Source organism: Aotus nancymaae, unplaced genomic scaffold, assembly GCF_030222135.1.
Source record: "Aotus nancymaae isolate 86718 unplaced genomic scaffold, 86718_ANA_hifiasm-v0.15.2.pri h1tg000072l, whole genome shotgun sequence".
Taxonomy (NCBI): Eukaryota; Metazoa; Chordata; class Mammalia; order Primates; family Aotidae; genus Aotus; species Aotus nancymaae.
Window position 1 is genome coordinate 14,749,722 of NW_026988487.1, and position 27,979 is coordinate 14,777,700.

Genomic DNA, 27,979 nt, shown 5'->3' on the forward strand with positions numbered 1-27,979 from the left:
CCATGATTGTACCACAGCACTTCAGCCTGGGTGAGATAGCAAGATACTGTCTCTAAAAAAAAAAGCAAAAAAAAAAAAAAATCGGCTGAAGTCACCAAAGTGGTAGATATTAGAAACCAAAGTAGTGAGTTGTGCAACAAATATATAGAAATTCCTTTTCTTCATTTTTCTTTTTTTTTTTGAGATGGAGTCTCACTCTGTCACCCAGACTGGAGTGTAATGGGTTGATCTTGGCTCACTGCAACCTCCGCCACCGGATTCAAGAAATTCTCCTGCCTCAGCCTCCCAAGTAACTGGGATTACAGGTGCGCACTACCACACTCAGCTAATTTTTGTATTTTTAGTAGAGATGGGGTTTTGCCATGTTGGCCAGGCTGGTCTCGAACTCTTGAGCTCAAGTGATCCACCCACGTTGGCCTACCCTTCCTTCTTACACCAAGAATATAAAAGAGTTGAAGAAATTGGAGACAGAGGCAGAAAGAAAATTTTGGGAGACAGGTGTGATGTGAATCCCACTTTCCTTCAGGGGAAGGGGTGAAAGAGCTTCACTGCAAGGCAAAGGAGAAGGCTATGCAGGGCCCACTCTGACAGCTCAAGATATGTCCCCTGCGGCGTAGAATCTAAAGGTCAGAAATTAGGCTGGGCCACTGCTGAGGATGAGGCCAAGCAAAGGAGGCTGATTAAGAACAAGCCCACACGCCAAAACTGGCCATGACAAAGGATGTGTGACTGCCTCCCATGCATAAGAGGGAGGCCATGCCTGAGAGGGAGCTGGAATGGCGCTGTGGCGACTTAGACCTGGAGGACTGATGTGTCCTTAGCAGAGTGACACTGGAGATGACCACCAGGTGCCTAGGAGCCGTTGAAGGAACAGGTAGCCAGGGTGGAGACACATAGACCTAGATCAAAGTTATTGCAAGTGAGGGCTCTCCCAAGAACCATTAAGTGCCCACAAGAGTGACAGCTGTGAAGAGTTGCCAGCTACAAAGAGTGTGAAGCCATCTAACCACAGGAAGGAAATTTTCTGTCCTCTTCCTCTCTTGTTCCTTCCACTCCCGGAAGGGTTGGAAACCAATGACTAAGTGGGAGAAAGAAAAAAGGGTTCACTTTCCCTGGGTGCAGGGTTTCTGCCTAGAATATGTCCTGTCTGCGATTACAAATAGAAGACTTACTTTTGAATGGAGATTGAAGTTTTGGTTGCTACCATACACTGGACATTCACATTTAAAATTGGGATTGTCTTTTGTGATTTAAAGTAACCATCTAGGCTGGTCGCAGTGGCTCACGCCTGTAATCCCAACACTCTGGGAGGCCGAAGCAGGCGGATCACTTGAGACTAGAAGTTTGAGACCAACCTGGCCAATACAGCGACACCCCATCTCTACCAAAAAATACAAAAATTAGCCGGGCGTGGTGGTGGGTGCCTGTAATCCCAGCTACTGGGGAGGCTGAGGCACAAGAACCACTTGAACCCAGGAGGTAGAGGTTGCAGTGAGCCGAGATCACACCATTGTACTCCAGACTGGGTGGTAGAGTAAGGCTCGGTCTCAAAAAAAAAAAAAAAAAAGGCCAGGAGTGGTGGCTTATGCCTGTAATCCCAGCACATTGGGAGGCCAAGGCAGGAGGATCACGAGGTCAGGAGTTTGAGATCAGCCTGGCCAACATGGTGAAACCCTGTCTCCACTATAAATACAAAAATTAGCCGGGAGTGGTGACATGCACCTGTAGTCCCAGCTACTTGAGAGGCTGAGGCAGGAGAATCGCTTGAACCCAGGAGGTGGAGGTTGCAGTGGGCCAAGATCATGCCATTCATTGCACTCCAGCTTGGGCAACAGAGTGAGACTGTCTCAAAATAAATAAGTAAATAAATAAAATAAAAATAAATAAATGAAATAAAGTAAAACAACCATCTAACTTTTTATTACTGACAAGTGTCCAGAAAAGCTATGAGACCATCCAAATGGACATCCAAGGCAAAGAAGAGAAACTAGCCCCCTTTATTTAATAAGTAAATAGAGGGGCTGAGGAGATGAGAATAACGTTGTTTTTCTGGCTACTCCTGTTCACACAAGTCAAGAGGAGAGGGATGCCTATAAGCAGCACAATAAAAAACACAGATTTTGGAAACAAAGAGAATTGAGTTTGTAATGTGGCTCTGCTGCTTCCCAGCTATGAGGCCTCAGGTTGATAATATATGTTCTCTGAGTCTGTTTTCTCCATTGGAAAATGCAGCTAGTTAAGCATATCTCTCAGGGTTATTTGGAAGGACTAAACTAGGTAACATTTGGAAAAAGACTTAAAAACATATTGGTTTTCTTCCTTTCTCCCCTTTGTCATAGGATGCTGTGGTTGGCTGGTCGGCCTGGATAAGCCAGGGAAGACTTCCTGCAGGTGGTGACTCTTGACACTGTCTTCCTCAAAGGACGAAAGAGAAGCAGATTGGCAGAGGTGGATCCTGGGGTGCTCCAGACAAAAGCAAGAGATGACTGGGGTTGGCAGATGAAATGCAGGATCCCCAAATTAAAGTTGAATTTCAGATAAACCACAAATAATTTTTTAGTAGAAAAAATGTTTGAGATCTACTGATACTAAAAAGTCATTGTTTACCTAAAATTCACATGTAATTAAGTGTCCTTTTTTTTTTTTTTTTGACACAGGTCCCATTCTCTTGCCAGGCTGGAATGCAGTAGTGCAATCTCAGCTCACTGCAACCTCCACCTCCAGGGTTCAAGCGATTCTTCTGTCTCAGCCTCCCGAGTAGCTGGAACTACAGGCGCTCGCCACCACGCCCAGCTAATTTTTGTATTTTTAGTAGAGAAGGGTTTCACCATGTTGGTCAGGAAGGTCTCGATATCTTTTTTTTTTTTTTTTTTTTTTTGAGACGGAGTTTCGCTCATTACCCAGGCTGGAGTGCAATGGCGCGATCTCAGCTCACCGCAACCTCCGCCTCCTGGGTTCAGGCAATTCTCCTGCCTCAGCCTCCTGAGTAGCTGGGATTACAGGCACGCACCACCGTGCCCAGCTAGTTTTATGTATTTTTAGTAGAGACGGGGTTTCACCATGTTGACCAGGATGGTCTCGATCTCTTGACCTCGTGATCCACCCGCCTCGGCCTCCCAAAGTGCTGGGATTACAGGCTTGAGCCACCGCGCCCGGCCAGGTCTCGATATCTTGACCTCGTGATCCGCCTGTGAGCCACCGCGCCCAGCCCTGAGTGTGGTGTTGTTTTTTTTTTTTTTTAAGACGGAGTTTCACTCTTGTTACCCAGGCTACAGTGCAGTGGCGCAATCTCGGCTCACCGCAACCTCCGTCTCCTGGGTTCAAGCAATTCTCCTGCCTCAGCCTCCCGAGTAGCTGGGACTACAGGCGTGCGCCACCATGCCCAGCTAATTTTTGTATTTTTAGTAGAGACGGGGTTTCACCATGTTGACCAGGATGGTCTCGATCTCTTGACCTCGTGATCCACCCGTCTCGGCCTCCCAAAGTGCTGGAATTATAGGCGTGAGCCACCGCGCCCGGCCGTGTGCTGTATTTTTACTTGCTCAATCTAGCAACCGTGAATGAGACAGAATTGGACTGCTTGGCTACAGTGGAGAGAATGGGCTGAGTGGCACACAATAGGACAAGTCTGATCCTTGTATCTATTTTTCTAGCTGTTTCGCAGGGTTCTAGTTGAGAGGCAGTGACTAAAGCTGCAGTATTGAGAAATTCAGTTAGACTGAGTTGAATTGAGAAGCTCTGAGCCATTTACACACAGAGCAAGCGGGCTGTGGAGGCTGGGCCCTTCGGACAACAGCTCTCCCAGCAGGTTGGCATCCTTTTATGCCTGGAAGCAGAGGAATGGATGACCTCAGAAAGGGCTTAGAAAGAAAGGCAGGCAAGTTTCTCCCAGTGCCTGCCCTACTGCCTTTTCAGGCCCAGCCAGGCCCTGGTTCCCCTGCCTGTTTAAAGAGGTAGAAAGGCACAGGGCAGAAAAACAAGATCCCGCAGCAGCAGCCCCTCATGGGGGAGGTGGGTGCAGGCTGAACGCTGACTAGGCCCTTTGCTTTGTACCCATTCTGCTTATTCCCACACAACAAAAGTGCTGCTCAGCCGCCTGGCCAGCTCCATTGTGCTCTTACCACAAAGTGCTGAGTCCAAGGGCTTCCCTGGCCCCATGACCTCACTCCCTCCCCACCGGCCTAGAGGCAAGGCCCGGGAGTCCAAGCCATCCACAAAATTCCATTAAGCATCTACGCTACTTGGCATGTAGCCCTGGTGTCCAGAAGCCCACAGTTCAAACTGCCCAGGTTACATTTGGGGAGCTGTCACGGTCCTCTTAATGTCAGACATCACCCCCAAAACTAAGAGTGCACCCCACTGGACAGCCAGTTGTCCCACTCAGTTGCACAATGAGTGTGCAGGCTGAGAATACGGTTTGCAATCTGTGTCCCCAATAGATCCATGCCCTTTAGAAAACTAGACTGACAGAATACACTGCTAAAAGTAAATAAAGAAGCATATCGGAAAACAAGAAAAATAAAGTGAATGTGGTCCAAATTCAAAGGAAACATTTTTTACCTGAATTTTTTTCTAAAATCTGTGCTGCTTGCTCCCACTTGTCTCTATGAAAATCTGGCAAAAAATGGTGTTTGACTTGGCAAAATCAGTAATGCAATTACAATGTGGCGATGAGTTCTGAGTACCTGGCTTTGCCCTAAACCCCTTTATTTCTCTTCATCTGATAGCAGTGGTTAAGGTAGGTATTATCATCCTACTTCATGCCAGGAGGAAACAAGATGGGCTTCGCAGTCAGGTAGACAGGTACTGAAGTTCCTGCTAGGTTCTCTGGCCCAGAACGTGGCCTCTCAGAACCTCAGTTAGCTCATCCATAAAATGGGTATTCTTATGATCTACTTCACAGCACTGTGGTGAGGATTACAATGGCACTGTCTGGTTTTGCAGTCCATGCTCAGTAAGCTATAGTTACCACTAATAAGGATGAACAGGAGTGACCCAAACCCAGCCTAGGAGAAGGGACTCCAAGCTGGTCACTCCCTTCATTCCCACTCCTTGAGTGGATCTGCTCTAACATTCCTGGAATGAGATGGGGCTGGGGGCTGCAGCAAGGGAAGCAGCAGTGCCAGACAATCAGAGAAGGAATCCCCTAACTCGGTTAAAAACTATACTGAGTTGATATTTAGAAGGCTTGGTGGTCAGTACCGGAGACCTGAGAATCCTCAATCTTTCGGGACTTACAGTGATTGAGAAAAGTGGATTGGGGCCAGATGAGGAATTATGACTCCAGGAATGTTTGATGGATATTTGTAAATTGTTTGCACAATAACCCTGATTCCCACCCAACCCCACTACAATTCTGCGGATGTGTCTTTGGGCTTTTCCATCAAACATAAAAGCCCCACTTCTCTGCAAAAATTAAAAATTAGCTAACTTGGTCTCCATGTACTAACAATTCAGTAGGATGTAAAGCCCCGCATTACGATGCTGATAGTATGTAAAGCACAAGCACGCCAGCTGTGACTGGGGTGAGAAGGCCAAACTCAGCTGGGTGCTCCTAGCAATAAGGACTATGCCACCAGAATCACAAAACCCAGTCATTCATTCATTCAAAATATACTTATTGAGCTAGAAGTTATGTTTAGAGCCAAAGAAACAATGAACTAGGCGGGGTGCAGTAGCTCAAGCTTGTAACCCCAGCACTTTGGGAGGCTGAGGCCAGTGAATCCCTTGAGTCCAGGAGTTCAAGACCTGCCTGGTTAACATGGAGAAATCCTGTCTCTGCAAACAAATACAAAAATTACCCAGGCGTGATGGTGCACACCTATTATCTCAGCTACCTGGGAGGCTGAGGTGGGAGGATCGCTTGAGCCTGGGAGGTGGAGGTTGCAGTGAGCCATGATCATGCCCCTGCACTCCAGCCTGGGCGACAGAGTGAGACCATGTCTAAATTTAAAAAAAGAGAAAGAAAAAAACCCAATGAACTAGATAGATGAGGCCCTTACCCTTATAGAGCATGGAGCCTAGTGGAAGAATTAGATAGGTAAACAATCAGTTTTATTTATTTATTTAATTTTATTTAATTTTATTATTATTATTTTTTTTTAGACGGAGTTTCGCTCTTGTTACCCAGGCTGGAGTGCAATGGCGTGATCTCGGCTCGCCGCAACCTCTGCCTCCTGGGTTCAGGCAATTCTCCTGCCTCAGCCTCCTGAGTAGCTGGGATTACAGGCACGCGCCCCCATGCCCAGCTAATTTTTTGTATTTTTAGTAGAGATGGGGTTTCACCATGTTGACCAGGATGGTCTCAATCTCTTGACCTCGTGATCCACCCGCCTCGGCCTCCCAAAGAACTGGGATTACAGGCATGAGCCACCACGCCCGGCCCTAATTTTATTTTTTTTTGAGATGGAGTCTCACTCTGTCGCCCAGGCTGGAGTGCAGTGGTATGCTCTCGGCTCCCTGCAAGCTCCGCCTCCCGGGTTCAAGCAATTCTCCTGCCTCAGACTCCTCAATAGCTGGGACTACAGGCACCTGCCACCACATCCAGGGTAATTTTTGTATTTTTAGTAGAGACAGGGCTTCGCCATGTTAGCCAGGCTGGTCTCGAACTCCTAACCTCAGGTGATCTGCTCATCTCAGCCTCCCAAAGTACTGGGATTACAAGCATGAGCCACTGCGCCTGGCCAGTTTTATTTTTTAAAATCACTTTAATAGAAAATAAGTTCTCAATGTTCAAATTTTAAAGATTACAGAAAAATATACTATGAAAAGTCTTGTCATGTCTGAGCCGCAAGTGCCTCAGTTCCCTCCCGACCCTTGGAAACCAGTATTTCTAGTTCCTACAGCAATTTATACAGTATGATCAATGTGATCTCGTGTAACTGGAAAAGCACAGGATGCCATGAGGACACACCGTGAGGCCTAAGCCAGTCTAAGAGTAGATGATTGAAAAAAAATGAGCAAATGAGTGTTTCCCGAAGACCTCAATTCTGGAGAGGAAAGAAAGGAGGAAGGGAAGGGAAGTGAAAGGAAAGAAGAATCACTAGCCATAGACAGCCAGTGCTTTAAGCCCTAGCACAGCCAGCAGGTTGCCAGAACATGCTACGATAACAAGAGCAGCTCTGTCCCCTGCCAGCCATCCGTCCAGACATCACAAATTAATCAAGGCATCAGAAGCATCCTTGGGGGATGTGCCATGCTTAGCATCAGACTTATATGTCTAGAGCAAGTTTGTTCAACAGGCAGCCTGTGGCAGGACAGCTCTGAATGCATCCCAACAACTTAATAAACTTTCTCAAAACATTATGAGATTTTTTTTGCAATTTTTTTTTTGAGACGGAGTCTCACTCTGTTGTCCAGGCGGAAGTACAGTGGCACGATCTCAACTCACTGCAACCTCCACCTCCTGGGTTCTACCAATTCTGCCTCAGCCTCCCCAGTAGCTGAGGCTACAGGCGTATGCCACCATGCCCAACTAATTTTTTTTTTTTTTTTTTTTTCTAGTAGAGTTGGGGTTTCACTGTCTTAGCCAGGATGGTCTCGATCTCCTGACCTCATGATCTGCCCACCTTGGCTTTCCAAAGTGCTGGGATTACAAGCATGAGCTACCACGCCTGGCCTTCTTTTTTTTTTTTTTTTTTTAAGTTCATCGGCTGTTGTTCAGTGTTAGTATATTTTATGTGTGGCCCAAGATAAATAATTCTTCTTCTAATGTGGCCCAGGAAACCCAAAAAATTGGACACCCCTGGTCTAGAACATTCTGCCCAAATCTGCAAATACTTGAATACATACCCGACCTCACTCTCTGATTTTTGGTTCTGAAAAGAAGAGGCACTGATGAAACTTAAGTCAGGGGCTGCAGAGATTGCAGAGGGATTGGGAGAACTTTCTTCTTCTCTCCAAGCTGCTATGACATTTTCTTTTTTTAATTTATTTTTTATTTATTTATTTTTTTGAGACATCTGGTTTCCAAGACATTTTCAATAGTATCTGTCACTAAAACGACAGTAGGGGAAGGAATCACCAGCCTACAATGTATCAGGCAGATATTCTCTCTATTTTTTTATTTTTATTTTTATTTTATTTATTTATTTATTTTTTGAGATGCAGTTTCGCTCTTGTTACCCAGGCTGGAGTGCAATGGCATGATCTCGGCTCACTGCAACCTCTGCCTCCTGGGTTCAGGCAATTCTCCTGCCTCAGCCTCCTGAGTAGCTGGGATTACAGACAAGCGCCACCATGCCCAGCTAATTTTTTGTATTTTTAGTAGAGACGGGGTTTCACCATGTTGACCAGGATGGTCTCAATCTCTTGACCTCGTGATCCACCCGCCTCGGCCTCCCAAAGTGCTGGGATTACAGGCGTGAGCCACTGTGCCCGGCCTATTCTCTCTATTTTTGAGGTTGAGAGAGGCTGAGTGACTTGCTTTAAATCTCCTAGCAGGGAAGCTGGGATTTCAACCCACATCTGCCTGGCTCAAAGCCCTCCACATCCATTGCAGCCTCTTGCTTCTCACAATATCTGTGATGCTTGAAGAACACATCTTCTCCTTCAGAGCCCCTGGGGAGGCCCACGATTCCCCTACTTTACCCTCAAGTGTCCCCAAGTTTCTGGGAGAAGTCATTTTACCCTTTAAGTTACCTTGGGCCTGTGAGATTTCCAAAGACCTAAAACAATACATTAAAACCCCAAACTTGACCAGGCATGGTGGCTCATATCTGTAATCCCAGCACTTTGGGAGGCCGAAGTGGGTGGATCACTTGAGGTCAGGAGTTCGAGACCAGCCTGGCCAACATGGTGAAAACCAGTCTCTACTAAAAATACAAAAAAAGTAGCTGGGTGTGGTAACAGGTTCCTGTAACCCCAGCCACTCAGGAGACTGAGGCAGGAGAATCACTTGAACCTGGGAGGCAGAGGTCACAGTGAGCCGAGATCATGCCACTGCACTCCAGCCTGGGCGACAGAGCAAGACTCCATCTCAAAAAGAAAAAAAAAAATGGTTTTGAAGGTGTAGATGGCGGGAATTCTCGCCCCTGGCCTGGGTGAGCTAGAGGGGAGAAGCAAGAACATCTAGGTCCCTATCACCGCTTGCCTAGACAACTTCACAGGGAAGCCCCTGGGAATCTGAGATGGAGCAGGTGAACCCTTTACATCTAGATGGTGAGTCCAAAGGAGATATTCAGAGGGTTGCCTTCTTCCCCTTCCTACTGCTGCCCAAAGATTACTCGCAGGTTGAAAGAGCCCTTTCCTCCTGGAACTGATGTGGGACATGGGCTGTTTGGGAGCAGAATGGTGAAAGCAATTAACATTGAAGACAAAGGGACAGACAGCCAAGATCATTTGAGGAGGAAAAATTGCTTCATTTCTAGGCTCCTTCCCCTTTCGAAACAGATAACTTGCATTCATCATATGCTCAGTGTTTATATGCAGAACTGCAGTTTAGCCAGGGAGGTCTCTTTCCTCTCCTGGAATTTTTTTGGGCCATTTCTGCATTACTCCTGAGGGAGGGCCAGTGCAGGGTAGTGACTTTGGGGTTGGTTAGAACTGGGTTTGAGTCTTGGCTCTGCCGTTATTAATATTGTGACCTTAGGCAAGTCACTTGATTGTTCTCCGTCTCAGTTTTTTCATCTGGAAAACGGAGGTGAAAACGGCACTGTTGTGGTGGTTGTGGAAAAGTATTTAATTCAAACTTTTCAAGTAAAAATATTTAGCACATGTCTAATATATAGGAATTATTCAACAAAAGGTTTAATTCTTTTAAAAAACCCTAAAGTTGGTGGGGGCACAGTGACTCACGCCTGTAATCCCAGCACTTTGGGAGGCTGAGGTGGGTGGATCACCTGAGGTCAGGAGTTTGAGGCCAGCCTGGCCAACATGGTGAAACCATGTCTCTATTAAAAAATAAATTTTTTTTTTAAAAACCCCTAAAGTTATGCTCCAAAATTTTAAAAGAAAATTGCAAAGTTAAAATGAATATTTAATAAAATAGCTACAGAGAGACTCATGTCTGCTAGTCAACTATAATTGAAGCCAACTCTTACATAGTTATATATAAATACAACATAATAAAGATTCCCAAGAATACAATGAACCGTTTTTTTTCTCAATAGAGTTCAGAATTATAATAATTCCTTCACATTTTTTAACAACAAGAAATGTATATCCTGTATGGAAGTGAGGTGCATTTTGATGTGTTTGATATGACATGGGGTCTCCCAGGGTCTTAGGAAGATCCTAAGGTGGTGTGAGGAATCTGGGGAAGGACAAGAGACAAATTCTCATGGCAGAGACCTCTGCCCTCACCCCCTAGCTGCTCTGAGATTAAGACTATAGCAGCCAAGGCCTGCAGCAGCCAGCCATGCCCGTAACAGTGGGGCCTCTCTGGATTTCTGTATCTCTGGTTTAAACAAAGACCTGAGGGATGCCTGCCCAGCAAGCTGAGCCACCAAAGCTCTGGGGATCAGGGGGAACAAAGACAGAGGGAAAGCAGAGTGCTGACAGGGCCAGAGGCCAGAGGCCGCAGGGCTATAAAGAGGGAGGCCACAGAGCAAGTGGCACCAGATGGAGACCCAGACTGTGCAGCAGGAGCTGGGTGAGTAAGGCCCTCAGGGTGCCCTTGCCCTTCTTCTCCTTGCCCTGCAGAGACATGCCCAGGAGAGGGCTCAGTTCTCCTGCCTACTGTGTAGAGCCTTCTAGGGTAGCTGGAGAAGAGTAGGGAACTCTGGGGGAAGGCAGCCTTCTCTTGTCATGTCAAGAGGAGTCACTTATATAGTAATAACCACTGCCCTAGCAACCAAGGCTGGGGGTGGGCATGGGCCCCCAAGAAATGAGCACGGAGAAGGTATGGGGGCAGGACCAGGAAAATGTTGCTTATTCAGATATTCCGAATGGAAAGATATATTACAGAGTTTACACACATCATTCCTGGGCCCGATACCAGCCAGATGGAGGGCCATGAATATCTTTCCTAAGTCAAGAAACCTGATACACAGATACACACCGGCCTGTCTTCCCTCTTCCCTTCCTCCCCGCTCTTTTCCTTCCTCTTTCTTGCTCCTGTCCTTCTTTTTTTTTAACTCATCTTACCATCTTTACTGTCTACCTAACCTCTATGAGCCTCAGTATCCTCATGTGTAAAATGGGGATAATGATCATTCTTAATTCATAGGCTTTGTGTGAAGATTAAATGGTGAATGCATGTAAAGCATTTAAAACAGGGCTGGATGTGTAGATAGCCATTGTTGAATGGTAACTATTATAACTCTTTTCTGTTGTTTTTTTTTTTTTCCTAGACAGAGTCTTGCTCTGTCTCCCAGGCTAGAGTGCAATGGTGCAATCTTGGGTCACTGAAACCTCTGCCTCCCGGTTCAAGTGATTCTCCTGCCTCACCCTCCCGAGTAGCTGGGATTACAGGCAACTGCCACCATGCCCAGCTAATTTTTGTGTTTTTTAGCAGAGACAGAGTTTCGCCATGTTGGCGAGGATGGTCTGAAACACCAGATCTCAGGTGATCCACCCACCTCGGCCTCCCAAAGTGCTGGGATTACAGGCATAAGATACCACGCCCGGCCTATAACTCTTTTCTTCTTCACTTTCCTTCAAGAAGTCTTTTCCAATGTCCCCCCATCCCCCATCCCAACATGTGCTTAGCACGTGGCTATACCAATCCCCCAGAAGACCCAGGCCTTGCCACTGAGGTGCTCACCAAGACATTCAACCAGAACACAGATTGGTACTGTGAAGAGTGCTAAAAATCAAGAAAGAAAGCAAGTGGCTGTGGGCTGGAGAAGGCAGGAAAGTCTCTGAGGAGGCAAGGTCAAGGCTGGGTAGGATCTAAGAGATAGAAAAGCAGAAAGGAGCCAGATGAAGATGAGACCATGAAGGGTTACGAGGGAGTTTGGGGCTTGGGAATCCTGGCATAGCTGGCTGTTTGGCCAGTCACATGAGGGGTCTGGCTTAGGTGGTTGCCAAAGAGTTTCTACTGCGGACAGAGGCAATACTGTCACCTGGAAGCAAATGAGAGGACAGGGTCACAATGCTTGTCAGTGCTTTACCTGCATGATTGTTTCTGATCCTTACAATAACTCTGCATGTTGAAGCTCTACCAATGGAAAAATTGAGGCTCAGGCTGGGCGCGGTGGCTCACATCTGTAATCCCAACACTTTGGGAGGCTGATGTGGGTGGATCACTTGAGGTCAGGAGTTCAAGACCAGCCTGGCCAACATAGTGAAACCCCATCTCTACTAAAAATACAAAAACTAGCTGGGCACGGTGGTGTGTGCCTATAGTCCCAGCTACTTGGGAGGCTGAGGCGGAGGATCACTTGACCCTGGGAGGTAGAGGTTGCAGTGAGGTGAGATTACACTATTGCACTCCAGCCTGGGAGACAGAGCAAGAGCCTGTCTCAAAACAGCAACAACAGGCCAGGCGCGGTGGTTCATGCCTGTAATCCTCTGGGAGGCCGAGGCAGGCGGATTGCCTGAGCTCAGGAGTTCAAGACCAGCCTGGGCAACATGGTGAAACCCTCTCTTTACTAAAAATACCAAAAAAAAAAAAAAAAAAAAAATTAGCCAGGTGTGGCGGCATGTGCCTGTAGTCCCAACTACTCAGGAGGCTGGGGCAGAAGAATTGCTTGAAACTGAGAGGCGGAGGTTGCAGTGAGCTGAGATTGCGCCACTGCACTCCAGCCTGGGCGACAGAGCGAGACTGTCTTCAAAAGCAGCAACAACAACAAACCCCTGAGGTTCAGCTAGTGAGTGACAGAGCCAGAATTCCAACCAAAGTCTGTCTTGCACACTTCAAGTCTCCTTTACCTTTCGAGGTATTTTCTCACCTCACCCTCCTCCCCAGAGGCCATATCACTTGGGTGTGCTCTATCTTCCAGAAACCCTTCCAACCACCAAGATGGCTCAGACCAACCCTACGCCGGGGTCCCTGGGGCCATGGAAGGTAAGCCTACCCACATCACGTCCAACAGGGCAGGGGTGAGATGTTGCACAGAGCAGGCCCCAGGCCTGCGCTCATCCATGAGGCAGTGACCAACCAGTAAAATCCCAGTCTGTAGGGGAAGGGTCCACACAAGCTCCAGGTGCTGTCAAAGGAAGGATCTCTAGGATGTCCCATTGGACAAAGGAAGGATGACTCTGGACACCAATGATGGGTGGGAGATGATATCTAGTTTCCTAACTCCTTTCTCCTCCCCACTGCTACAATCATCTTAAAATACAGCAGCCCAGCAAAGACTATGTCCATGGAGAAAATGAGGGCCCATAAAGAGATTTACTACTAGATCCTAAATATATCACTGGACTCAGCCTCCCAGCCTGAGGTTGGCTTTAACCATTGGCCAAAGTGGCTGATCCTCAGACCTCTCACTGGCCTCTCCCCAACACTCCCCACTCCCCTTTTGGGTCAACTCTGAGGCCACCTCACGGCTTTGGGAGTGGTCCTCTGGCCAGGCCCATGAGCCAGGTTTTAGTTCAAAGTACAAAAAGGGTTGACCACAACTCTCCTTTACACTCTAGGTTTCTATAGAAGGTGTGTCTGGAGAAGCTAAGAATCTATAGGAAGCTCCTCAGACTCCTAGAATCCTGGCCTCTGGGCCATGCTTATGAAGGAACTGTGGTGGAATAGGAATCCGTAAGTCCTTGGCCTGTCCATTGGTCTAGCTATTATCCTTGGCAGACCATTCCTATCATAAACCATTCCCTCCTCCACCTCATCCCTAGTCTGGGCATATGAACACCAACTAGTGGCATTAATTCAAACCCCTTCCTGCCCTGTCTACTCTGGAAGAGACCTCATCAGACATCCCAGGCTACAGCTGGTGACAGAAAACACAGTCAGACACAAGTTAAGGTGCTGAGTTGGGCCTGTTTTTTCTGACGTACCAGGTTCTAGCTCTCTTGAGCCATTCAATCCCATTTCAGATAACCATCTATGATCAGGAGAACTTTCAGGGCAAGAGGATGGAGTTCACCAGCTCCTGCCCAAACGTCTCTGAGCACAGTTTTGATAATGTCCGGTCCCTCAAGGTGGAAAGTGGCGCGTGAGTATGGACCTCTGCAGAACTGCAGCCCCTTATTTCAGGTCCCTTCAGACATGGGACCACAGGGTGGGGAGAGGGGAAGAGAGATGTTCCTCTAGGCTCTAATCATTTCTTGGAGAGAGGCCTCGAAAGAAATCACTACACGTGTAATTCAGTAAGCCAAAGCTAGAAGGAACGTGAGGTTCTCAGTGGCTTGGTACTAGATTTTGGGGAGTGGAAAAAGAAATACATACAATGAGGTGGGGCAATGGCAGTAATCAGAGTTTTGTTTCTGGAGCTCACAGGTTACTACCTAGGGTGCCCTCAGAACAGCCACAAGATCCTTGAGTTTTTCTTGCCTGCAGAAAATCGGTAGAGAAGAATTTGTCAAGTGGTGTGGCTGCCTCTTTATGGCTAACTCTCCTCCTGCATGTCCCAGAGCAGACACTGTTAGCTAATTTCTCTATGAAAAATGAAACCTCAACCCCACGACTCCAGAGACATGTTAGTTCCTGATTCATCTTTCAGGCAGTTTCTTGTTGATGGTTAATCTTGGTGAGGGAGACCCTCTCATTTCTGTCTTCTGACTCTTGGCAGGGTAAGCCTTTATCATTAGCCTGAAAACACCTAAGGAAAAGACTCGCCCTTGACCTAGGCAGAACTGGCCTTACATGTGAATAGGCTTCCACAAGTTGCTTGCCACCAAAATCAAGCTCTTCAGTCCTTTAAAACAAGTAATACTTTAAGGTGTCATCACTGAGACCCAATTGTTAAAAACTAAGCTGAGTGTTTCAATAAATTAAGCATAGGTAATGGGCCACTAGGAGAAAGAACTCGCAAGTCATAGGAAAAAAGAGACTAGTAACCCATCAGTTGCCTGTTCATCCCTGTGCTTTCTTAGGAAAAAGCCAACACATTTGGCTTGAGTCAAAGCAATAGTCCAGGGGTGTCCAATCTTTTGGCTTCCTTGGGCCACACTGGAAGAATTATCTTGGGCCACATATAAAATACACTAACGATAGCTGAGGAGCTAACAACAACAACAAGCTCATAATGTTTTGAGAAAGTTTATAAATTTGTGTTGGGCTGCATTCAAAGCTGTCTTGGGCCACATGCAGCCCTTGGCCCACGGGTTGGACAAGCTTTCAATAGTCAGTTATTAGATCCTGAACCAGGTAGAGAATAGGTGACTTGAAGAAAAAGAAAAAACATTTTTTTTTTTTTTGAGACAAGATGTCACTCTGTTGCCCAGGCTGCAGTGCAGTGGCGTGATCACGGCTCACTGCAGCCGCCACCTCCCAGGCTCAAGCGACCCTCCCCGCTCAGTCCCCTGAATAGCTGGGTCTGTAGGTGTGCACCACTACGCCTGGCTAACTTTTGAGTTTTGTAGATAGGCTTTCACCATGTTTCCCAGGCTGGTCTCGAACTTATGGGCTCAAGAGATCCGCTTGCCTTGGCCTCCTGAAGTGTTGGGACTACAGGCATGAGCCACCACACCCAGCCAGGAAATAGAATTTTAGATTGACTTTGCTAATACACTCCACTCAGACCAGTGAAGTAGATAGACCGTTTCAGTGATAATCCAAAAACAAATTATCACATTCACAAACCTGCTTAGTATAGCTGTCAATGAATTCCCCACCTCTTGTGATAAATTACTTTGCACAGCTCTACTGGGATTGGCTTGGTATTTTACCCCACTTATCTAAAACGAAAGATGCCTTCTCCCCAAGGCCATATAGGCTTTGAACACCATGAACAAACAACACTACATGTCTTTGGCAGCTGGATTGGTTATGAGCATACCAGCTTCTGTGGGCAACAGTTTATCCTGGAGAGAGGAGAATACCCTCGCTGGGATGCCTGGAGTGGGAGTAATGCCTACCACATTGAGCGTCTCATGTCCTTCCGCCCCATCTGTTCAGCTGTGAGTCTCTGAAATTTCCACTTCTGTGCATATGAGGGATGGGACAAGAGGGTGTGGACAGACTGACATTCATGTTATTTCTCATCAGTTATGCTGATTGTGGCAGGAAAAAAGAGAAAAAAAAAAAAAAGAAAACATTGCTTTCTCTTCTAAGCCTATTTGATTTTTCTGCACCAAGTGGTATTTCCCTTAAGCTAAAAGTAAGAGTCTTACAGGTGGCAATAAGTTGATACTCAAGAGCCTAGTAAACTTGCGAAACACGAGTAAATGAGTAAAAGTGCTTACCCTGTAGTAAAAAGTAAATCCTTACTGAGCAGTGTTTGAGGGGGAAAAAAAAAGAAAGAAAAAGAAATCCTTGACCAGTTAAATTTCAATCTGTGTAACATTTTACTGCAGAAACAGGGAAATGCTGAAGTAACCTTTCAGTAAGTGGGAATGACTGAAGAAACAGGCAAGTCATCCAGTATCTATCTACGTTGATTGATAATAATCATCTTGTTCCTAACACTTAAGTATTACTCCACAATGCTCCAGGCTGGGATGTTTCTGGTCTTTGGAAGAGTTCAAGCAGAAAGCAGAATGACCTTGAGGCGTATATTGAAAATGATCCCTGTATTAGGAGTGAGGCTGGGCTAGAACCTTTCCAAATATTCAGTCTATATGTGAGTTTCTCATGATTTTGGTTAATAATCTTACCTTGGTCCAAGTCTTGCCAAAATTCAACTGGTGGAGAAGTTAACCTAACTAGCTCTAAACCAAAAAAATACTTCCCTATCTGGAAGTGATTTCAATCTCACTTTTAAAAACATTTCATTTGCTCACCCTAAGGTATAACTGACATACAGTAAAATGCAAAGATCCTAAGTGCATATTCTCATGAGTTTTTAAAAATATATAGACCCATGTAACCAACACCCTAAACACGTAAGTAACATGCCATCATAGTTCCCTGGTGTCCCTTTCCACTCAATTGCTCTCCTACCACTTTCTATCGCCAAACAGTTTTGTCTGTTTCTGAAGTTTATACAGGTTAGTCTCTGCCTTTTAATGCTTGTGTAGTATTCATGTCCCTTACTGGACACACAGGTTATTTTCAACACACATACACACGCAAGCACACACATGCATATTTCGGCTTACTTTTTGTATTAATTTGTGAATGTTTTTTCACATTAGTGAATATTAGTCCCTTGGTTGGCTGCATCTTGCTAGTACTTTTTCCCACTGTCAAATTCTCATTGTTCCAAAATAGTATATCAGTTATTTGTACATTCTAAATGCTATGGTATTTAAATTGGAACAAAATTATGGTAACTTTTTTCTTATAAATCTGTTGCCTTAATCTTTTTAAAATCAGTAATCATGTGCATCCTTGTGCAACCCAAAAAATAAAGCGTTCCAATTTTAAAAAACATAAAAGAATGACAGCCATAGGACTAGTATTAAACATTTTAAAACAATTTCTGAATTACAGAATCATAAAGAGTCTAAGATGACCATCTTTGAGAAGGAAAACTTTATTGGACGCCAGTGGGAGATCTCTGACGACTACCCCTCCTTGCAAGCCATGGGCTGGTTCAACAATGAAGTTGGCTCCATGAAGATACAAAGTGGGGCGTAAGTATAAAAACAGGGTTGGAATAGATTTCAAAGTAATTCCCTGGGGTTGCATCCCTGGTCGTTTTTATCAGATTTCATATGTATCAGTATGTCACTTTCTAGTTATACAGAATTTTAAATCTCAAGTTCTTTACACCAACTACCCCTTAAAGTTACAGATTTTTCTCCCCCAGACATGCCTCTAAGGAAGAATTTATGTTTACTACTTACACCTCTTTTCAAGATTAAGGCTAATTAACTAGCTGTAGCCATATTATGCTTACAAATAGCGCCTGACACATTTAGGATGGCTTTTTCTAAGCCTAAAAGCATCCCATTTCATTGTGTTGAGGAAAGAGGTTCAGGTTTTGGGGTGTTAACCAGATTCCTAGTTTTAATAATGCAATGTACTTTGAATTTCCTAGCTGGGTTTGCTACCAATATCCTGGATATCGTGGGTATCAGTATATCTTGGAATGTGACCATCACGGAGGAGACTATAAACACTGGAGAGAGTGGGGCTCTCATGCCCAGACTTCCCAGATCCAATCGATTCGCCGAATCCAACAGTAATGGATTAAAAGCTCCAAGTACAAGAATTCCTTAAGGCATGAGACCTTGCTAAGCACTCTAGAATGAGTTTTATGTTCTGCTCACAGACATTGCTTTCAAACGTTAGCCGCTGAAATCCACAATAAATGTCATTAAAAAAAACACAAAACTTTGTAGACTGAATTAACTACCATGCTTCACATAAATCACACCTATGTGGATAATTGTTGTTGTTGAGACAGGGTCTCACTGTCACCCAGGCTGGAGTGCAGTGGTGTGATCTGGCTTACTGCAGCATCCATCTCCCAGGTTCCAGTGATCCTCCTGCCTCAGCCTCCTGAGTAGTTGGGACTACAGGCACCTGCCACCATGCCAGGATAACTATTGTATTTTTTGTAGGATGAGGGGGGGGTCTCACTATGTTGCCCAGGCTGGTCTCGAACCCAGGCTCAAGTGATCCATCCACTGCAGATTCCCAAAGTGCTGGAAATACAGGTGTTGAGCCTCTGTGCCCGCCTGGATGAGAATTTTTAAATTCTCATAAATCTCATAAATTCTCCATAAATCTCCACATTCTCTTTTGTGTCCTTGCAAGCCACTTACCAGGCCAAGGACAATTATTCCTTATCTCAAAGAATAAACCACATGACCTAAATGTTATCAATCTCTATAGTGACTGACACACTTTCAGTAAATGTTTTTATGTCCTTTGTCCTCCCGTCTCCTGCTCTTTCTAATGTTGAAGTTGGCACTGATTTTCCTTTCACCTTGTGACAAATCAGTACTAAAGAAACAGAATTTTCTCCAGTGTGTACTGCCACATATTTCAACATTAAGTTATGAATAAATTCAAATCCAGAATCTTGGCAGCTTAACATTCTAGTCGCTTAACTGCTTAGCTCAATTTTGATTTATTTCATTTGGAAGAGCATAAGGCTCAACGTCCTACAAAAATCCAGGATAGCTTTGGATTTTTCAATAAGCATGCCAATTCTAAGCACTGTAAAAACCTGAATGATTAAAAAAAAATTTTTTTTTTAATCATAGGACCATAGTACACTTAAGACTTAAATTCTTCATACATCTGACACTTTGGGAAAAAAATCATTATCAATGTCACAAACTTAGTTTCAGTATTTTTTTTTTTTTTTTTACGTTTTATCAGCTGCATTTAAGATTCATCACTAAGGACTTTTTTAAAAAAAATTAAAGCACACAAAAGATAACAAACACCTCAGAAACTTTAAAATTTTTTATTCAACAATGTACACTTATTGTCTCTCAATTTGATCTACAAATTTCTCAAGTTTTTTTTCTGATAAAATAAGTAAATCTGGGTATGGTTGTAGAGTGTTTGTAATTTATATTTTTAAAACACTGAACATGAAGTAAGACATCAATAAAGGAAGATTATCATGTAACTGACACTTCCTCAGAATCCATGACATCAGAAACAGCTATAGCAAATACCTAAGCATTTAGCAAAAGGGCAAATTTCTGGTCACTGTTCTTATATCTAGAAAAGACCTATCTTTGACTGGGCAAAGCAAATATTGAAACTTTTTTTTGAGAGGGGGAAGGGAAAACATCCTTTAACATAACTGTACTCCGCTTACTATCCATTCCCCTAGATTAAGAGGTAACTCAGCTCCTAAGTGCCTCTGCACAAGACAGAGAAATTACTTTGCTCTTCCAATACGTTCTAAGACTGAACACAAGTGAACTACTGACAGATGCGAAGAGGAACCATAGCCATCCAAGATGATACTTGCTACACACTTGCATTTCTGCCTTTTAAGGCCATGCAGTTATGGGTCACCTTTTGAGTCTTAACTGAATGACTTAGTTTTTAACTTCCACTATCAATGAAGATACATATAGAAGGGTTTTGCTGTGTCCTCAAAGTCAACAACATACTTGAAGAAGTAACGCTCTTCTGTATATTGAAAAAGCTATAAAATGGAAATAATTATTTTATATGTAGGAGCATGGGGAAAATGCCATCAGTAACATCTACTTAAACATATTAGCCTCTCCTACAAAGGTCCTGAAGCAATGACAAGAAAAAAAAAAAGACTTTATAAGTACACACACACACAAAGTAAAGCTATTTAGCACATGCAGACTGCAGCACTTGAACCAATTTCTAAACTTGCTATAATCAGATTAAGCAATTTTTGAAAAGATACATGTTATCTTTAAAACAACCTGTGCTTTGATCTTACAAACAACAGAATAATTTTAATCTCAAACCAGTCATTCAGTAAACCAAATTTATGCTAAAGCAATAAAGGTAAAAAAGGCTATCCTACCTTTAAAACAGCTTTAAGACATAAAATTGTCACCAAGTTCCAGGTGACAAAGGGTCTTTCATTTCAGTTTGAATTATCTTCCATTTCTATTTGATCAAATAAAACAAAATATTACTAAGGAAGAGCATCCAATGATTTGTAAAGCCGATAAAACTGCCCTGTTTCAAGAAAAGCCCTTTAATAGATACAAGTCAAGCTCTCATTTAAATTGAACTTTATTAAAATAGGTGCCAGTTTTCCTCTCTCCTAGTTCCACTGATGAGCTAGCCCAGAACTATATAACTTTAAGCCAAGTTTCCAAAGATGGTAAAGCTAAGAACAGCAAAGTAATAAGGACAAATAGGTCACTTTTGGTAATGACACACAAATTAAACTTTCAAAACATGTGCATAGCTTTATTCATCTACTTAGATCTAACCTTTTCACGGAGCTTCGGCAAAATTCGAGTGTGCAAAATGCATTTCTAAAACGTAATGCAAGCAAAGCTTTCACATTTACACTGGCAGGAAATACAGAGAGAAACTAACAAGTCACATTAGGGAGAATTCAGATTTTTTTTTTTAAATGACAAGAATTGCACAGTTTAATATTTTGAGACAATTGTTGCAGACATAAATATTTAAAATTTTCTAAGCAAGGTGCTTTTAACAACAAAAATTTTTTAAGTTGGAAAGAGCTGATAACTTGGATCATAGCTCACACAGAATTCCAAATTAAAGTGGACTTCATTATCTCCCTACATTTTGCAAACAATGCTTTGTATAACTTCTTTAAAACACTAAAGGAGACAGTAAGCTGAAACTTTTTTCAAAGCACACAAAAAATGGTGTCATCACATTACTTGAAGAAGGTGCTGAGGGGGGAAGAAAAGGGAGTGAAGAATCCTTTTACTATTTCCCACTACAGAACAGCCACTAACAGACTGAGAACAAAAAAGATACAACAAAAAAAGTAAAAGTAAATCACTTCCCCAGCTTATAAAATAGTTCCAGTTTGACAAGATCTATAACCTTAAACAGAGCACCAGTTGGGCAATAGAATGAGCATTTCATAATGCAGAAAAATTAGTGAGGTGGTAAGAATCATCAACTATCTCAGGCATTACTACATGGCCTTCCCAATTTTTTTTTTTTTTTAATATCCATGCAAGGCACATTGATATAAAAATAGACCTCTGGCCAACAAATATAATAAGCAAATTAAAATTTTGGCTTTGCAATAATATTGGCAACATCAAAATATAACCAGGTAGCTTTGGCCCACACATCCTCATATTCCTCCACCTCATTTGGTGTTTCCCACCCATTATTTTGAGTTCAATAACTTTCAAGTTTGGGTATATGCTTGAGAAATGACTTTTCTTTTTGTCAAGTAGCATTCTCACTAAAGTTTTCCTTTGCTAAGTAAAAATATACAAGAGAAACAGAATAGCTGGAGTTTTGATTGATTTGATTTAAACTAAATCTGATTGGTTCAGGGCAGCATTATTTCTCCTCTATATACAAACAAAAATAAGTCCCCAGCTTACATAGACAAACGTTTTCTAAAAGATCAGCAATAAATCAATGACACTAAGTCCTTTAAGCCATTCTTCTCAATTCCTCTTTCTGAGGCAGAGAGAGGGAGTAATTGAAACAAAGTTAAGATTTAAACTATTTTCAGTAGTAGAAGACATTTAAGGCCAAAAAGTGTACTATTAACAGAATTATTATGTTCCTAAGTTATTGTCCTTCATAGGCCAATACCAGCTAAGAATTAGTTACTTGTACTGATTCCCTCCCAAAGAGAATTTTATTATAACTCACTCTTGTTAGTGGCTGTGCTACAGGAAAGGTATCAAAGCAACCTATGGTATATGTATGATATATAGTAATGTAAAAAGTGCATCACATTCTTGATTTTCAGTTTCTCATAGCAGCAGCAGGATTAATCTAAGACAGAAAACAGTTGTATTTTCATTCTTAAAATGCAACAATATCTAATGAAATGTATTCAAGATCATGAAAGGATCCTCCTCTAATGAAGGATAAATGAACACAGACTAATAATAGACAAATGGGTAAACTAAAGGCATTCATTCATATTTACATATTAAAATCACTTTTGTTAACACCAAATCTTTACATCTAGCAAAAGAAATAAGCATTTTAAGAATAAAACAGACATTACTAAAGCAGTATCCATTTTCAGAGCCTTTGATTAGCACCTGAGGAAAAATGGGTATATGGAAAGCTATATAATTTGTCTCAAGTTAGCTTGTTGGTCTTAAGAGTACAACTTTGAAATGCACTGAAAGTAAAACTAAATTGGAAAATAAATGTTTATAGCTGTTTTAATAAGGCTGTAGAAAAGGGATACTGGCCAGGTGCGGTGGCTCACACCTGTAATGCCAGGGAGGCCGAGGCGGGCAGATTGCCTGAGGTCATGAGTTTGAGACCGGTCTGGCCAACATGGTAAAACCTCGTTCTCTACTAAAAATACAAAAACATTATCTGAGTGTGCACCTGTAATCCCAGCTACTCGGGAGGCTGAGGCAGGAAGAACTGCTTGAACCAGGGAGGTGGAGGTTGCAGTGAGCCAAGATGGCACCATTGCACTCCAGCCTTGGTGACAGAGCAAGACTCCATCTCAAAAAAAAAGAAAAAAAAAAGAAAAGGGATACTGCAGTATTATAAAATGAATATAGCTTTTCTATAGTTTCTAGCCCATAACTGATTTACCATTCCCAGTAATGCAAAAGCAATATACCAATCATGCTGCACTGGGTGTTTTTACTACAGACAACCGAAAATTCTATCTGCACTATTGCTGGCATCCTTTTATCTACTCTAAGATCTTTCTTGAGCAGCAAAATGATGTAAAATTTAATTTAAAACTCAGTAAAGCAATGCTTTTGAGTGGAGCTAATGATTCATCACTCTCCCAGGTGGTCCTGGTTCTCACACAGGTGATGTCTATTTTAAAAGAAACATTTATGATACCAAAACAGAAGCCCATTTTTTTCACCATGAAAGAATCTTGGTGCTCTGTTGATTAATTACATTAATAAAAATAACATTGATATTAAGAAGCAATGTTAAGCTATGTGCTTCTGGCAAGCTTAGAGGAGCTATTTATGCTTCTAGTCTTTTTTTCCTCTGCCTTTCCCTTTTAAGCAAAATTTTGTTGGGGGTAAGGGGAGAAGAGCAAATCCTACTTTTTCCTTTCAAATCCAACAGTTAAATCATGGGTAGGGTTATTAAGATACTACCCTATCACACTCTACCTTGACTGGTATGGCATCAACCAATCTGACCCTAAAGACCATTTTATTTGTCCTATAGCTAACTGTTCTGCACAGTTAACATATTTATACAAGAGGGATCAGCTGTTGTTATTTGAGAATGTGGCCCAGTGGCATAACTATACTCATAATCCCTGGAAATTAGACTTTTAACCTATTTCTCTGAAGAGAGCCTAGCAGAAATGACTCCCTTCTTATTTACAGTGGAATTAGCCATTTGATACATGACAACTTCACACTAAATGGCTTTTTTCTTTAAAAAAGTTTACAGCAATTACAAAAAATAAAACATTAGATGCTTCTGATGTGGGGAAGCAACAATCCTAACCACCAAGTATGAAACTAACGCTGCTATGAAATGTTTTTTGAAAATGTTGTATTGTGGACAACTCCCAAGGTTGAGGTTTGTCATATTTTCCCTAAAAACTGTTATTTGTAAAAACAATGCAGCACTTTTCCTTTATGAAGTTTCTGTAATTAAGTAATGACTAGGTAAGCAGATGAATAAGGAGGACAGCAAAATTCTAAAATGTAGAAACTCTCTGGCCATTTATTTCAAGGAAAAAAAAAAAAACCTGTCACTAAATTCCTAGTTATTGGCTATCCCCTCCTAGAAAGTAGGAGGAAGGGCTGACTACTATAGATGCTGTAAATACACTTTATGTGAAGGTTCACTGCTAAGGAGGTTAGAGCAAAGGCTATGTAACTAACTTCAGTTCAGCAAAGTGGGGGTGAATAAAGAGAAAGATAAATACACCCTGTGTATTTTGCAGGAAAAGGGGATTTAAGACACCTACAAGAGTGGTATGTGACACAGAAGCCTACAATAATCAAAACAGATTTAAAAAGAAATCTTTACCCATAATTAGTATCTTCATAGCTATTAAAAAAATAGGTCATAATTTCATTCTTAGTGCCATTTTTCAATACTACCCTTTTAAGGATTTAAACCACCTGACTTTTTTCTATGTAATGAAAACAAATGGCACAAAATAAATACAAGTTCATTCTCTGAATACTAATGTCTTATACACATTCATTTACTAATTTTTAATATCTCCATCTTTCCCTCACACACTCAACACATACATACACACATGCACACACACAAACACACACACCCCTTTTTCAGTCTTTATAATGGAGGGATGTTAAAAATTCCCTCTAGACTGTATTTGGTTTATGCTACAGTACTAATACTCTGAGTTGAAGGAAAACTCTTTATACCAAACAATAACACACGTTATTTAAATGTGCTAAATTAATCACAGCTGAAGTTTGTTTAGAAGCTTACACAAAATAATCAGAAAACAGATCGACTTAAGATTTTTTTTAATAAGTGCTCTGTAAGGAATTGTGTGAGGACCTAAGGAGAAAGATTGCAACAAATAGAGTTAAGTGTTACCAAACAGCACAAAGAGATTTGTCCCAAAGTCCTGCTTGTACCTAGGCAATTAAGTCTATTAACCTAATACCCCCAAAATACTGACAGTTAATATGATGGGGCACTAGGGTTCTCAGAAAGTTAACAGACATTCCTAACTATATACCTCTAACCATATAATCAAGGAAATTTCTGTGGAGAAATCAAAGTGAAATGTTGCATTGTTTCATTTAGAAGTAAGACTCTCAAAAACCTTTGGACAGACAGAGAAGGGATACATTCTCTTTTTGGCTTCTCTGAACACTGAGGTCTGAGGGATATGGGAGGAAATTAGGAAAGCAATAGCTTTCTACTAAAGACGTTTAATCAAGTGTTGCTTCTAAGTTAAAAAGCCTAATTCGGGTGGAGGCTGGGTTTGGTTTTTTTCCTTTTCAAATATATATTCATTCAACCTCTGTATATCACAAACCCAGAAAGTTTCTTGTGAGTTGTGAGACAGAACTTTAAAACTCCAGGCAAGCAAAATGGACATTTAAAAAGGGGGAGTGGAGAGGGGAATCTGGCCCTAAGGCGACAAGTGGTTACACAAGGCAATTGAACACACAGCAGAACTTTAAAACCTGTAAAACAAACTGGAGCCTTTTTTCCCTTTAATCAACCTTGTATGTCTTTTTTTTTTTTTTAACTTTTTGAAAATTTTTATTTAAAAAAACACAAAAACACAGACTTTTCACTTCAGTTATGTGGTATGTTGCATTTTCCAGTTTGTTCAATGCTTTAAAGCTCAAGGATGCCTCTGCTTTCAATTGTACATGGGCCTGAAGCATCCTAGCTTTTGGCAAGCAGGCAGGAGACTCAACAAAAATCAAAATAGGAACAAGGCAGACTAAATGCAGGGCACATCTGTAAACATATTATACATTTGAAAATTACAATATCAGTAAAAGTGATACAGTTTACAGGTGAAATGAAACTATCTGGAACTGGCCTACCACAAGTTTCTGAACCTGGACTGATACAATAAGTTATTATATATATATATATTATGTATAAAAAAAAGTTTTGTTTACATCAAGTGGAATTGGCAATCCATGCTCATACTTTTAAAATCTAAGCAGGGCAGAAATCCAGACTAAAAAGATATTTACTCTATGTTGAGTCCAACAGCTTCTTTCATGAACTACTTGTTAAAAGCCTCAAATAATCAACAAAACAAGAAAACCCATCCATACTACAGTCACTCAAAACTGGACATTTCTTAAGCAAAGGGGTAGAGCAAAAGTAGTTACTTTCTCCCCAAATACCCCAGGGGATCCCGTCTACTTTTATCAGAAGACTACAACTCTTTATATAAATGCCCTGCTATTTTAACCTGTATTTGACATACATGGATATACTAATTTCTGTGTGTGTGATGTGATGCTGTGTCAGGCCAGACAACTTGTTTATTATGCTACTAACATCACCCAATCTCAATTGGACCCTTAATTTCTGCACACACACACACAAATTTATTTTAGCATGCTATACACAAGCTGCAGTGCAACAGGATGGCAATGTAATGATAAGACAGGGCTACTGCTCTTCTCTGCCCCGAAGAAAATTTCCAGAATTTCACATTATTTTCCTTAAAAACCCATTTTGCTCTAGTAATAAAATATATTTATTAAGATATAATTAGAAGCTAATAAGCTCAGAAGTATAGCTTGCATGAAAACACACCTTCTATAGTCAGGGTTTAATACTTTCTCACTGGCTAAAAACATGAAAAGTTTTAAAGTTTTCATGGACTTTTTTCTTCCCCTTTTAGATTTTGCTGAGAAATTAAAAGAGAATTTACAGAAAGGTGTAAGTTTGTCTTAGATGTTTGATGAAAAACAAGGAAAACAGCACATTTAGTGTTAGTGACAGAGAGCAAGTCTGGAGCACCTACAGTTGAAAAGCAGAATATATTTTTGCTCCCAGTTATACAATTACATTAAAATATGGGCACAGGAATATTTTTCCAGATTGTATATCTAAGCCAATTGCTTGTTCTGCAACTTTTCTTTAAATGACACGCATGGATTCTTCAGTTGTTAAAAGTCCAATATGTAACCAAAGCCAAGTTAACTATGTACCATCAACTATTCCAGAATTGTAGAACTTCAATGCCCTCCCCAATCCCCACCCCACAAAAAAATAAAGAAAAGAAAGAAAGAATTTCCCCAACACCCCACAGAGGCTGCTTAACTCCTGGCAAGACATGCAAATCATATTCGCTAAAAAAATACACCCTGCTAACTTCAAGGCATTTATCCAGCATTCTCGCAGGGCTTAAAGTAAAACCAAAAAGATCAAGGGAGGAGTGGGGGGAAAATGTTGAATCATTCTGGGTTCCCCGTGATTAGTGTATCACTTTAGTCACAGAACAAGATAGAGATCTTTTGAGTGGATTTGCCTTTCCAGTGGGTCATTTGTTGCCCAAGTTGATGACAGCAGGAACTTTAGAACCACACTTGTTAAGTCTGTATTCATTAATCACTTGCATTCACACTTAAAAACAAAAACTAACAAAAGAAAAAAGAAAACCCTATTCAGTACCGGAGATTAAATAACCATGTGTAGTCTCTTGAAATAAATTTGATTCCTTAAGAAGTCTAATTACTTTCAGTTGCCTTTTTTTAAATAACTATATATATATATATGTATATATATATATTTGTATATATTATCCTGTGATTCTACTTATGGTTCCTCTGCTGCGTTGAAGATCTAGGAGCATAAAAGCCTTGTGTCCCCCATGAACGGTGGCTCTAATGCTGCAGAAAGGTTACGAATAGGCAGTCTGGTCCTTCATTGATCTGGACTATCCATGGCTTCATTGTAAGTGATTATCCTTTTGGGATCTAGAGA

At 42.1% G+C, this 27,979-nt stretch overlaps 2 protein-coding genes across 2 annotated transcripts in view; one reads left to right on the top strand and one right to left on the bottom strand.

The window, feature by feature from the left end:
• Window positions 1-10,555: 10,555 nt before the first annotated feature.
• Window positions 10,556-18,259, top strand: CRYBA1 (crystallin beta A1). The gene is made up of 6 exons (XM_012449315.2): window positions 10,556-10,591; window positions 12,885-12,949; window positions 13,930-14,048; window positions 15,813-15,954; window positions 17,429-17,571; window positions 17,979-18,259. Exons 1-6 carry the CDS (start codon window positions 10,561-10,563, stop codon window positions 18,124-18,126), a joined length of 648 nt encoding a protein of 215 aa, XP_012304738.1. The 5' UTR covers window positions 10,556-10,560; the 3' UTR covers window positions 18,127-18,259.
• A 1,080-nt stretch (window positions 18,260-19,339) lies between these two features.
• Window positions 19,340-27,979, bottom strand: part of NUFIP2 (nuclear FMR1 interacting protein 2) — a 35,974-nt gene continuing 27,334 nt past the window's right edge. The window contains exon 4 of the mRNA XM_012449314.2: window positions 19,340-27,972. Coding sequence (XP_012304737.2) covers window positions 27,920-27,972 — 53 coding nt within the window. The 3' untranslated portion in view covers window positions 19,340-27,919. The remainder of the gene's footprint in view (window positions 27,973-27,979) is intronic.